Below are 13,264 nucleotides of genomic sequence, written 5' to 3'. Positions count from 1 at the left end.
TGCATAACTAGCTCTTATAATCTAGTGCTGAGATTCTGAGGCAAATCCTTTTGTAATGTAATTATTATACTTCTATCCTTCATGGACTTTGAATCAGGACCCAGATACTTACAAAAAATAGGACATTGATGTTTCCAGGAGAAAAATCAATTTAAACACATCATTGGTATCTATATAATTCAATACAAATCTCGTATTTTAGAGAGGTTTTTTGCTGCAATATCTGTTTCCAATGACACATGGAGACTTCTTTATGAAGGAAAGGTTTTCTCATATTATTCTTTCCCTACCCCCTGTATAATATAAGATTCTTAAGAGCAGTAGAATACCCAGTACAGGGCCCAGCACATTGTAGAAACCCAATATTTGATAAGTTAAGCTGAATTTATCAAGTGATATATGAATAGGTCATAAGTAAACAAGAAAAAGATAATTCTGTAGGATGTGCTTGTTGAACTTAAGATAAAAGTTAGAACTGTAAATTTAACTCCTAATAAAGTTCTCAGCCTAATTTTTTTGTTAGAGAGATCTTCATCTTTAATCAATCTTGGAAGACAATGAAATGGAAAAGTTATAAGAGGAATCAACTATTTTTAACATCACGTATAGACCTGTTTATCATCTTAGGGTATGTGTGTGTTTAGATGAATAAAGAAGAGATATTAATTTAAGTGTTCAATTCTAAACTACTGGGCAAATTTGTAGTAAGTTTTTAAGGATGGGAACTCTTCATTTTAAGGAAATGTAAAGGATTTTAGATGGTGGGATAGAAGTCTCAGAGTCAGGAAGATGATATTTTGTTGTTGTTTTCCGGGAGGGGACAAAAAGCACCTTATAAAAACCATATGTTCAGACATACAGATATTCTCAGTCACTGACTTTTGCTACTGAGGAAACTAAACCTTCAGCATTGGCAGGAAGAAATTATTTTTATCTCCCCCACATGGTGCACTGACCCTCTACCTCCATCCTGGACTGCCAGCCTTCTATTTAAGAAATAATAAGATAGGATGATTTTGGTTGATATACAGCGTTTCATGTGTAAAGACATTCAGAATAACCATATTTATATAATTACATTTTTTCTCTTCTAGGATTCATAACCATACCAACTTTTGCATCTGGAATGTTTACAGGAGGATATATCATTAAAAAATTCAAATTTACCTTGGTTGGAATTGCGAAATTTTCATTTTGTAGCCATATGTTGTCCTTCCTATTTCACCTATTAAATTTTGCGCTAATCTGTGAAAACAAATCAGTTGCTGGACTAACCTTGACCTATGATGGGTTTGTATATATATCAATATACCAATTGCACAATATATAAACCATCCAATGTAAAAGAAAGTAAGGCAAACAAGGCAGTGGCAATTTAACTAAACTTTTAACTGAGAGAAATTTCAATTTATAAATTCTTAAAACGTTCATTTCTTAAGATCTCAAAAAGTTCTTTTTTTTCCTTCCTTAAAGAAAAGCCATATAGTTTGTAATAGTAATAGTTATTATTTATGGGGTGCTTACAATGAGTGATGGGTACTTTTATCCCCATTTTATAGATAAGGAAAGCAAGGCTTAGAAAGATACACAGATTACATGGCTAACACTGTTAAGATTCTGACTCAGATTTGAAGGTTCTGACTCCAAAACTCTTAATCCTAACCACTATGATCTTGGATGAATCATGAGAGAAATATAAATGACATTTCCAAGAGTGACTGAACAATCTTTATCTGCAGTTAATTTTGATGTTTAACAATTATCTTTATAAGAAAACCAGTAAATTCTACTGAATTCTCCTTTTTTGCAAGCTAATTCTGTTTCTTCTGGTATTGTCTTCATTAGCAGTAGAATTGATAAATACTCTATACATAATGGTATATTAGACCTAGAAAACTGTTACTTTTCATTATTATCACTCATTGTGCAGTATACCTAGTACTACAGTCTCTACCCCAAATCAAGGGCAAGATCCCTGCGCAGATTTCTCATCATCTCCTGAATATAGCCAACAATTTAAGTTTAGGAAGGTTCACGTTCAAGCAACAAGCAAAGATCCTTGGATCACAGTTTAGTAACCATGCTCCTTAGCACTGCTTATTGTTGGCTTTGAGTTTTTAAACTCTGGGTCTTATGAGGTGTCAATTTGAACCTGTCGAATCTTCCCACATTTGCTTACCTAAACATCATCCTATTCTTGGAGGCTTGCCAACTTAATCTTGAATTATCTCCCCACTCTCTCCTAATCCTGTTTGTTGTTGAATATTCCTATTGACCACCACTCATTCTGGTATATCAAAATACAGAGTACCTAGAACATTGAACTTTAGAGGGAAGAGAATCCTGGAGATTATGCAGCCCGACCCTCCTTTATCCTCTTCCTTTGTTAGTTGAGACCTGGAGAAACTGTGACTTGTTTGAAGTCATACAGTGAACGATGCTACTTCACAGCACAAGCACACAGGCTTTAACCTAAAGCCAGTTCCCTGAAACAAGCACAGTAACTGTGCTATCTATTCAAAAGAAAGCAGCTAGAGTTCTATGGGCTTTTTTCATTCAATAAAATTTCACTGAGTGCCTCCTTAAAGGTCCAAAAATTTATAGGATACCTCAGTGCCCTCATGGAACTCATAATCTAAGTGATGGCTATTAACAGAATCAATATATTTAGCATTTATGAAATGCTAGTCACTGGGGTAAGTTTTTAGAGTATGAATTACTGTAGAGGTTCTCAGAATGTGGTCTGAGAATCTACAGGGGTCCCTGAGACTTTTGCAGATGGTCAACAAATTCTAAACTATTTTTATATTAATACCAAGATAGTATTTTTCTTTTTCATTCTCATTTTCTAATGAGTATATAGTGATATTTTCTTTTTTTTTTTATTTTTATTTTATATTGGAGCATAGTTGAGTAACAATGTCATGTTAGTTTCAGGTGTACAGCAAAGTGATTTAGTTATACATATACATGTATTTATTCTTTTTCAAATTCTTTTCCCATTTAGGTTATTACAGAGTATTGAACAGACTTCCCTGTGCTTGTATAGAGATATTTTCTAAGGCTACAAGATATGTGATGATAATATCAGTCTGTTGGCTAAGGATATGTGTGCTTGTGCATTCTCATGTACTAAATTTTTCTTATTATTAATCTCTAGTAGAGTATGTATATCAATAAGTAGAACCCACTTGAACAAAAAACCTTTAGGGTCCTCAGTACTTTTCAAGAATGGACAGGCTGCTGGGAACAGAAAGTTTGAGAACAGCTAAATTAACTTTTTTCCAAAAAAAATCTATGAGGATTTATGACTTACAAATGGCAAATCTAATTTTAGAAAGAGTAGTCACATTGCTGTGAAGTGGCAGACGTAATATGAACACAGGACTGTCTGATTGAAATGTCTGGACTGAGTCATTAATCATTATGCTAAATCACTCCCTCTCCATCGTGTGTCCCCAAGCAGGATTAGGTATTAGATGCTTTTAGTAAAATCATTGATTACAGAATTTCTGAATCTACCTTCTTCTTTCTTCATGAAAATTACTTTCTCATTCAAAGATAATTTATCAAGATTTTTACCCAAAAACAAAAGAATAATTTTTAAAAATCTATAAGCAGAAAATTAATTATATGAATAATCCATTTAATAATTTTAGCCATATTATAAGATTATATTTTATAAATACAACGATGTTTTACAGTAAATCATTATAAAATTTGTTATGGTTTCATTTAAATAGCATATGAAGTTTTTCTAGTCTTTCTCAACTGATTCTATTATTCTTGATTTTTAAAAACTGATCCATAAGGATTGTGCTTTGACCACGTTGAATTCTTTCCTTGTGTAGTTAAAATATAGATTTAAAAATTCAAACTAGTTAATTAACATTCACAGATTCATGAGACTTTACAGTGAGCTGGGAAGACCCTTAGTCTAACGTCATTACCCTACTGAACAGAAACCGATTCTCAGAAAAATGAAGTGATTTTTGAGTAATTTTTTGATAGAATCACAAAGACCTGTTGTCTATGTCTTACCTATCCTCTTTGGTTTCTTTTATATGTTTTACTTTTTCTACATCATAAATCTTGTCTGGGTAAAGATAAAGGGTGAAAAAGTTAATAAGCACTAAAAATAAACTTTGCTATTTTGGACAAGCAAAATATCTCTATTTAATTTAAAGACAACCCTTTCCCTTATTTCTCATCTCCTTTTCATCTCTCCTCCTTCTTTTCCTTTCCTTTCCCTTCCCTTCTCTTTTCTTCCTCCTCCTTCCTCCCCTTCCCCTTCCCCCTCCCTCCCCTCCTCCTCCTCCTCTTCTTCTCCTTCTTCTCCTTCTCCTTCTTCTCCTTTCTTCTTCTTTCTTTTTCTTCTTCTTTTCTCTCTCTTTCTGATATATGTCTATCATATATTTCCAGAAATAATCCAGTGGCATCTCATATAAATGTACCACTTTCTTACTGCAACTCTGACTGCAATTGTGATCAAAGTCAATGGGAACCACTCTGTGGGGACAATGGAATAACTTACATATCACCTTGTTTAGCAGGATGCAAATCTTCAAGTGGCAGTAAAAAGTCTGTTGTGAGTATTACTTTTTACTTTCTTCTCCTTAATCAAAACTGCAGATTTGATTTAACTTACTTAAACTTTGATAATTACTTACCAAATGTTTCTACAACTAAGGTCACCAGTAAAAAGATAGAAAAAGATTCCTATTATTGCCTGTCATTGTGATGGCTGTGGTGTGTAAACAAAGCCTCACATAAAATCCTGCTTGAGACACAAACAGGTTTTTCTGTTGCTTGAATTCTCATGAGATTACTCCCACCTTTTCTTCTTGCATTTATAATACCATGACCTTTTGAAATTTAAAAACATTTATGATTTCTAGGAAGTACCTCATTTGACTAAAGGATATGATTTCCATTAGGTTGGAAGTACTTTACCCTTCAGATGCTAGGGGAAAATCCTGAGCCAACCCTTTGTTAATCTAGGTGCCTTTCCAGGACAACCATCTATATGCAATCTTGCATATAGATTCTGGAGAGTTTATCTTGAGGCTCAATACCCTTTTGACTTTTCAAGAAATTAATCAAGGCTTCATGCTCACTTGACTGTCCAATTTTTGGCTTCCAATTTTGATTTTTTTCAAGGTTGGCACTTCTCCTACACAGGATAACTTAATATTCTGCTTACCTATTGCTAAAATCTCCCATAGAAGTGCCACTGTCTTCTTCACTCAAAATATCCCTTTCCATGCAAATTATGAGTTCTCCCCAATCCCCCAAGTAACTTCCAATAGCTGGGCATCAGATATGGTGTTCTCTATTCTACTTCCAATCCACTGACTATCTCACAAAGTTGGGGACCCATTTGCTGGGCTCTTTTCCTATCACCAATATTAGCAATATTATCAGCTATGATCATTGCTCTCTACCACAACCTCCTGTCTTTGATTTTCAAACTTTACCACTATTTTCTTGCCCATAGTCCTACTAACTGCATTAATGAAGGTCACTGAGAACTTTGAAGAACTTTGAAGAACCTAGATTCTTTGAAGCTGCGTCATAAATTTTCACAAAAATGGCCCAAAGACTATACTTAAAAACCCATATCTCATATGCATGGCTATAGTGCCTTTCATTGAGAGTGCCCCATTCAACCTATTGTCCCACCTTGTCCACGAGTGAAGGGCTGGAAGAGACATGACGTTAGAATCCTAAAGAGAGCTCTGTCTACTATGGAGACATCATCTTCTTAATACTTTACCATTTAGGGACCAATGCGGAGTCCTTTTACCAAATTCTTAGTAATAAGTCATCCCTTCTTAATCACTCAAAATAATGCCCTTTGTACTTAAGTTTGGTTTTATTGCCTGATAGGCTTGCTACATAAAGAATTTCTCCACACAATTCTTAGTAAAAAAAAAAAGTAAAGCTTGGTCATCAGATAAGTATGAATTCAAATTCTTCCCCAGTTCCTCCTTCAGTAATTGATCTTTAGCATTAATGGGTTCAAACTTCCCTTAAACCTTAGTTTAGCCTAGACTCAGAACAGAATTTATTAAAGCCATCTAGCTACATAAATTTCCTGCCAAATTAAATTTCTAAAATCATTTGTTCCTAAATTTTCTCTAGCTGTGTTCTAACCTTTAGGGTATTCTGTTGGGTTGAACCTCTCTGGTAATGGCATCATCTATCCTATAATCTGTCATTATGCAATCGGATGTTGTATTTCTGGCCAAAGTGAAATTCTAGCATCCGTGCCTGGCCCATTTCGCCCTGGACTTTGCCCCATTCGAATGGGTGGCTCTAGACCCAGGTTTGACCCCTCCAAATCGACTATATTTTCTGGATTCCCTAGGCAATCCTACCCAGGGAGTGTCACTAACACTCTGTAGAGATTGTTAAAGAGAGTAAGTAGGTGTGCTATAGAAAATAAAAGTGAGTGGTAGAGAAATATTTAAACATTTTATATTGATGAGAAAATAATTTAGAGTTTCAGACATTACTTTTTTCTATTCTTTCCTAATTTTTAATTTAGGGATGTATGAAAAGTTAATAGTAAATTACATTTTCTTGTCTAGAAAGGAATCCAGGAAACTATTTTGCCTTTCAATTCTTAAACAGCTGTATTGTTAGAATGTTTTCTTTAAAAACTGTAAATATTTTAGCTTAGATGAGTGAGATGTCTTTAAATATAATAGAATATATTTATAGCCCAGTCATATTTTGTAAATATATTCTGTCATATTTCAAAAACTATTTTTCAGATGTTTCATAACTGTAGCTGTGTGGAAGTAAATGGTTTCCAGAGCAGAAATAACTCAATGAAGTTGGGTGAATGCCCCAAAAATGATCAATGTACAAGAAAATTTTACGTTTATATAGTAGTGCAAATATTTATCTTTTTTTCTTCTGCATTGGGAAGCACCTCAAATATCATGCTGGTTTTTAAGTGAGTATGACTTTTTAAAAGCAGTTTTACGTATATTAGACTATAAACACACCTAATAATGTGCATATTTTTCCATAATATATTTGGAACCCAAATTCATATTTTGTTACATTTAAATTTTCTAAGAATGCATTTTCTTAGGATTACTGTGATACTTCACTGCCATAATTAATAATTTTGCCTTGACCTTTGCCACTACAAAATCTAGATTCCATACTTTCTCCTCTTAATGAGACTTTTAAGACAGAGACTGATCGACAACTGCCTCAATGTGAAAGAATCCCCGTTGTGATTCTAAAAGAACTTCTCATTTCGAGATGCCTTATACCCTGTTGGGCCTGTCAAAGTGAATCACGTATTGATTCCATTGAAGAAAAAAAATTTGGGAACCAGATCACATAATATAAACAGTCTATGATATTCCAAAGTTTTTAATCCTAGCTAAAAGAATGGCTTTTGACCTAGTCTCTCAAATACCCTCGTAGAGAAAAGAAAAATGCATGAACAATATTCGTTCTTTTCTTCACTGATTAGACAAATATTTAGACCACACTTGGTGAAGAATACTCCATGGTGAATAAAACAGATAAAGTACCTGTTCTCATACAGTTTAGAGTATAACAGGAAAGACCTATGTAAGACAAATAAACTTAAAAATAAACACGTAATTACAAACTGTCGTTAGTACTACTAAGAAAAAAAGAGTGCTATTAAAGGGAATAAAAAGGAAAAACAAATTTAGGATTGAGGTGAGGAGCTGTGAGGAAGAGGACTCAGAAAATACTTCTCAAAAAAAGTGACACAATCTAAAGGTCTAGAGGGTATGTTAAAGTTAGCAGTGAAGAACTTTACAGGGAGAGGGGCTATATGCCAATGCCTCAAGGCAGGAAAGCACTGATGTGTTTGAGGAGTGAACAGAAGCCAGTTGGTTGGAACATACTGAGTGAAACAGATGGCACAAGGTAAGACTGCAGGGTTAGGAAGGGAGTAGGTAATACAAGGCCTGTTGGTGAAGTTAATCTTTCAATCACCTAAAAGTGAAAGCATATAAAGACTTGCATTTAGGTATTAAAATATATATGTGTAAATATGGTGATCTGGCTTAACCTCTAGTTATACTTTTAAGACATAAGTAGTTAGCAACAGGTTCACGGTCAGCCAACAGCATGACATAGAAGGGAAAGAAAACAAATGTATTAATGTTTTTTAAAATAAGTATAAAGCTATAAACTGAGACTACAGTTGTTTAAATTCCACAGTGACCCTTAAAACTTGTCAAATTATTTATACTAATTTATTCCACAGATAAAGCTCTACCTTAACATAAAATACTGTCTACTCAAAAGGAGAAGCTTTCCATATTTGCCAAATTACAGATTAATTAAATTACAGGAAGTTGTCTCAAAACTCCAAATTAGCTTGCATCTCAACAAGTCTTGGCTTCTTAATTTAAAATTTTTTATGAGGAGAATGAGAATTTTAGAGATAACTGTTACAACATTGATGATAATTTTATCTTAATAAGAAAGTGATAAGATCAGCATTACCATTTATCAAAAACATTTATTGATTTCTCACCAACCTTTGATTTTATTGAAAGAGAACTTTTGTGAGGTAGACTGTGGAATAAAAATATAAACTTCAGTCTATTAGTGATTTCCCGATGCTTACATCATAAAGCTATTATTAAAACTAGAGTAAGCAGGAGTGTTGATATTTACACATTCAGTATATATGTTAGGCATTGTTCTAGGGGCCAAGGATGGAACTGTGAACAAAAGTGTTAAGGGCCCTCCTTCCATTAGCTTTCAGTGGGGGTGAGGGATGGGAAAGTGGATGAGTGTAGGAGAAGAAACAATAAATAAATAAGCATGTAAATATGTAAAAAAAAAAGAAGTGTTAAGCATTAGGAAGAAAAAATCAGAGTAAAAATATAGAAAAGGTAATAAAATTTTAATGCTTGGAAATACAGGTGACAGGAATGAGGATGGAATTCTTTGTACTATTCTTACAACTTTTCTGCAAGAATAATTAATTTCAAAAACTTTTTTCAAAATAATTTCAAAAACATTTTTTTACAACACTGTTTTAAAGAGATGGTAGTTTCAGACTGTTCCCTCCCAAGAATTTGAAAGCTCAACCAACCCTGTGAATCTTTAAAAATTGGACAGGAGTTATAGAAGACGACTCATCATAAGAGCCCGTTTCCTCTTAGTAAAAGCTACCTTCCCTGCAAGAATAGTTAAGTTGTGAAGAAATCCACATATTATAGAATAATTGAGGCTAAAGCTTGTCAAAGCTTGTCGGATGTGCATGATAAACATCCTACTTCACTTCTACAAAGTGTGGTTAGTCTACCAAGTGCTTTTCTGGGGCTTTTATTCAATCATCTGTCTGAGCCATTGAAAGAGATGGATCACCAAACTAGACCACAACATTCCATGAGCATCTGAACCTCCAGCCTCACCAGGTCAAGGGCCTGCATCTCCAGTAAAATGCAATTAGCTAATCACCATGCATCCAAAAAAATTAAACATTAAGAAGCCTAACAACCAAGTCTTTAGTACATTGCTCAGGCCCTCGACAGAGCCCTCCATCACTAACTTCTGGTGAGGAAGGAGGCGCACTTCATCTTCACTAACTAGGGTTTTAATTACCCTCTGTCTCTGTAAATTGCGATGGAAGGGTCTGCTTTAGGATCCACATTCCACTGTCACAACCTGATTTAATATGCTCCTAGTGTGGGAAAGGGGAGACCATAGATGAGAATAACCTGATGAGGAAAAAAAAAAAGGAAAAAAGAAAAGCAAAGAAAGAAGAGGGGGTGGAGAAGCAGTACTAATTCAGATACCTTCCACTGGAAGTCATTTGATGAGACCTGAATAAAGATTGAGGGTACAAATCATGCAGATATGAACAGGTGAAGAGCAATCCAGGGAAGGTAGCAGTGGAGGTAAAAGTCCTGAGGTGGAACATACTTGACATGTACAAGATCAGGAGGACTGTACGAAGAAGAAAGAGGTAAGAAGTACAATGAGAGAGCAAGCATGGTCCAGATAACACAGACCCTGTGGATCACAGTAAAGACTTTGGAGTTTACTCTCATTGTATTAAGAAGCCAGCAGAGAGATTTGAGCAGTAGAATTATACAACTATCTTATCCAATTAGAAGATCACTCTGGCTGTTGTGTGGAAAATATGTCTTTGGGAGGCAAGAACAGAATCAGGGAAAACAGAAGGCTATGATAGGAGGTGCTTTTTGTGGAGAATCCATCCTGAGAAATGTTGATCAAAATACAGAGCTGATCAGTATCAGATTGAGGTAGGACTCATGCTGCAGTGACCAATATTTTACATGATAAAAATGTGTGTGTGTGTGTGTGTTTGTGTGTGTTGAGAGTGTGCATGTAAGTATGAGCATGAGGGTCTGTAAGTGTGCATGCACGTGAATGTAGGAGTGTGTGTGATTGTCATTGTATATGTGTGTATGTGTGTTGTGTGTCATTATATCACATAAGTCTATCATTTCCACTGAGTTGTCTAAGATTTCAAGTTCCCTTTCAGGAAGATATTATCACTATCCCCAAGTCCACTCCATTCTCCTACACACTAGCCCTCTCCCTGGGTAAAAAGACAAGTTGATAACAAACATCTCAATTTTGCCTCTATTGCATCTGGCTTGTAAGCCAAATGCATCCTTTAAAAAATCAACTGCAATGAAAAGTGACACTTCAGGCACTTGTCACAGAGAATTCAACCAGGAACAAACTGCGTTCTCTCTCTTCCCAAAAGCCCTTGTAAGAAATCTGATATTTGAGAGAGACAGCTAACTGGACTAGTTAACTGTCATGGCTGATTCCCTCATGACAATTTCCTCAGGGAAGAAACCACCTCTTTGAATAACATGACCTCATCTACTTACTGGCATGGCTTCACTGCCCTCAAGGGTAGTTTTTGTGTCCTCAGCTCGGCTAGTGCAAGTGTCCCTGTCTTTTGCAAAAGCAGAGAAAAAACCCTTTCCATTCATTTTCTCTCTTAATACATAACTCTGCTGTGTTTAATTTTTATTATGCTATGTTTAATTTAATTTTTTATCCTGTTTACTTTTATAAGCTTTCTTGAATACTTTTGAGAATCTCACTCAAGCGTAGCTCTCCTACAAGGGTTAAGGGGCAATTTTGTGTAAAGAAAATTGAGGTTTAGCAGGCTAGCTTATTACATTGTATCCTCACAACACACAAGATAAGACTACTTAGCAGATAAGGAAATTGAGGCTAAGAGAGGTTGAATGACTTGTCTAAGGCATTTAGTTCCTATGAAACATGATTTATCTATTTATATCAATAACAAAGACTAGCATAGAGTCTCCTAGGAGGCACATGGCAAATGTTTGTTGAATGACTAAATTTATTTATCTCTGAACACATACAGTCATTCAAGAAAAAAAATAAACCTTTGTATCAGTTAATTCAATATTTCAATAAAAACAGAACTTCTGAGCCTCAGTCGCCCTCCCCCATCTTGCCACTGCAGTCAGGTAATTTATTTTGCTTGATATGTATTAGGTTATTACAGAGTTGGTTGTATCATCAGCTCATTGAACATAGAAATATGGAATTGTGGAAATAACTTTCTAAATGCAAAAGTGAGTTAAATTTTAAGAGAGGATACAAGTGTATTTGCTACCTTTAAAATGACATTTAAATACACTAGACAGTAGAATACAGATATCTTTTTTTACCTTCCTGGTTATATTATGTAGTTTATGAATCATATTAGTCAACCTTTCTGTTAACAGCAATGATAGAAATAAAGTAGTAAAAAGAGTTCTGCTCAGACCAAGACCTACATAAAAGTATTTGCTCTCTCATATGGCAGGTATCAACTAAACAGATCACACAAAATCACTGTCTTCATAGATATCATAAAGTCTATTCCAACCACTATCTCAGGATTTCCTAAGGATCAAATGTGGAAATGTTTGTAAAACTGTCTTGAAATTGTAACACATTGAATAAGTAAAGAAATAAGAACTGTTAATATCATTCAGATGTTTGCCTTCTAAAACAACTGAAAATATAACTTTAAATAATAGCCGCTCTTCACTTGAGGATTTTCATTAGATCATGAAGAGCAACACTGAGAAATGCTTTAATATTTAGCTCAATCTGGTATTTTAGAGATGCTTAATGTTGCTTTGCCTTTATCTTGTTTCAGAAATGTTGAACCTGAACTGAAATCACTTGCCATGGGTTTCCATTCACTAACTATTCGAACACTAGGTATGATAAATACGTAGATGATAAATTCCAGGTATAAATTTTCATGTCAAAGCTCAAAGACTGAATGTAATTGATTTCCAATTATCAGAAAGTTCCTTTAAATAGGTATAAGTAAAATATCATTTTTATGTTTGTGGTAAATGAAAAATAATGAGATAAAGGAGAACTAAATGACCTAAAAGAGAATTTTGTTGTCAGTTCTATTTAGAATCAATCCGTAAGAACAAGGCGTCATCATATTTGTATTGTATCCTTTCTAAAACAAAGATCAGTGGTCTCCAAGAATTTAATTTAAGACTTAGGAATATTTCTTCCCATATGCAGAGTGCAGGACCTTCCTTCTATGCTGAGGGGGGTAATGCCCAAAACAGCTCAGGAGGCCTGGGAGATTGTGTAAAACAACAGATGAGGACTTTCACAGTCCCTCAGACTAGTTCTCTAAGGCTGGGGCAGATAACCTTTTATAGAAATTTAAAATGCAAAAGGGAATGGGTGTTACTGAACTCAGGTTTGGCTGTTCCCTGTTCAAAAGCCAATATTTGAGAGGCAAGTGTTGGTAGAAAGGAAAGTTGCTTTAATCAGAAAAGCCAGCAATCTAGGGAGAAGGCAGACTCATCCCAAAACCATCTCTGAAGATTCTGCTCAGCCATGAAAGTTTTTAAAGGGAAAAAGGGGAAATAATCTCAGTTAATTATTAAGGTAGGAGGTCAGATTCATCATTTTTTCACTTCATGCAGACCTGCTGACTACTCCTGATCTTCCTTTGGATGCTATCTTGCCCGTGTGGTCTGTTTGCAAGTTTGCTAAGGGGGCACTGGGGATAGAGAGTCAATCATTTTTTAATTACTTAATTCTTCATTCCTACTTCTTTTAATCTAGGAAAAGAATCAACAGGTTAGGCAAGGCATGGTGTGCATTAAGTAGAGCACAAGTCAGGCGTTAGGTTAAATGTTACCTAGTGATCTGATTTTTATAATTAAGGTTTAAGGGGAACAGAAATAGACAAACAGAAAAGGAG

General features: G+C 34.8%; 1 protein-coding gene and 1 long non-coding RNA gene across 2 annotated transcripts in view; one reads left to right on the top strand and one right to left on the bottom strand.

Moving 5' to 3' along the window:
* LOC309641247 overlaps positions 1-13,264 on the bottom strand; it is a 214,818-nt gene that overhangs the window by 188,429 nt on the left and 13,125 nt on the right. The window lies entirely within an intron of this gene.
* SLCO1B3 (solute carrier organic anion transporter family member 1B3) overlaps positions 1-13,264 on the top strand; it is an 83,033-nt gene that overhangs the window by 63,905 nt on the left and 5,864 nt on the right. The window contains exons 10-13 of the mRNA XM_082422504.1: positions 1,095-1,290; positions 4,423-4,588; positions 6,780-6,964; positions 12,182-12,246. Coding sequence (XP_082278630.1) covers positions 1,095-1,290; positions 4,423-4,588; positions 6,780-6,964; positions 12,182-12,246 — 612 coding nt within the window. The remainder of the gene's footprint in view (positions 1-1,094; positions 1,291-4,422; positions 4,589-6,779; positions 6,965-12,181; positions 12,247-13,264) is intronic.

Source organism: Balaenoptera physalus (genome assembly GCF_965194825.1).
Source record: "Balaenoptera physalus genome assembly, chromosome: 13".
In the NCBI taxonomy this organism is placed as follows: Eukaryota; Metazoa; Chordata; class Mammalia; order Artiodactyla; family Balaenopteridae; genus Balaenoptera; species Balaenoptera physalus.
Note: the sequence above shows the minus strand (reverse complement) of the source record. Positions and strands in the feature narration are given on the sequence as shown.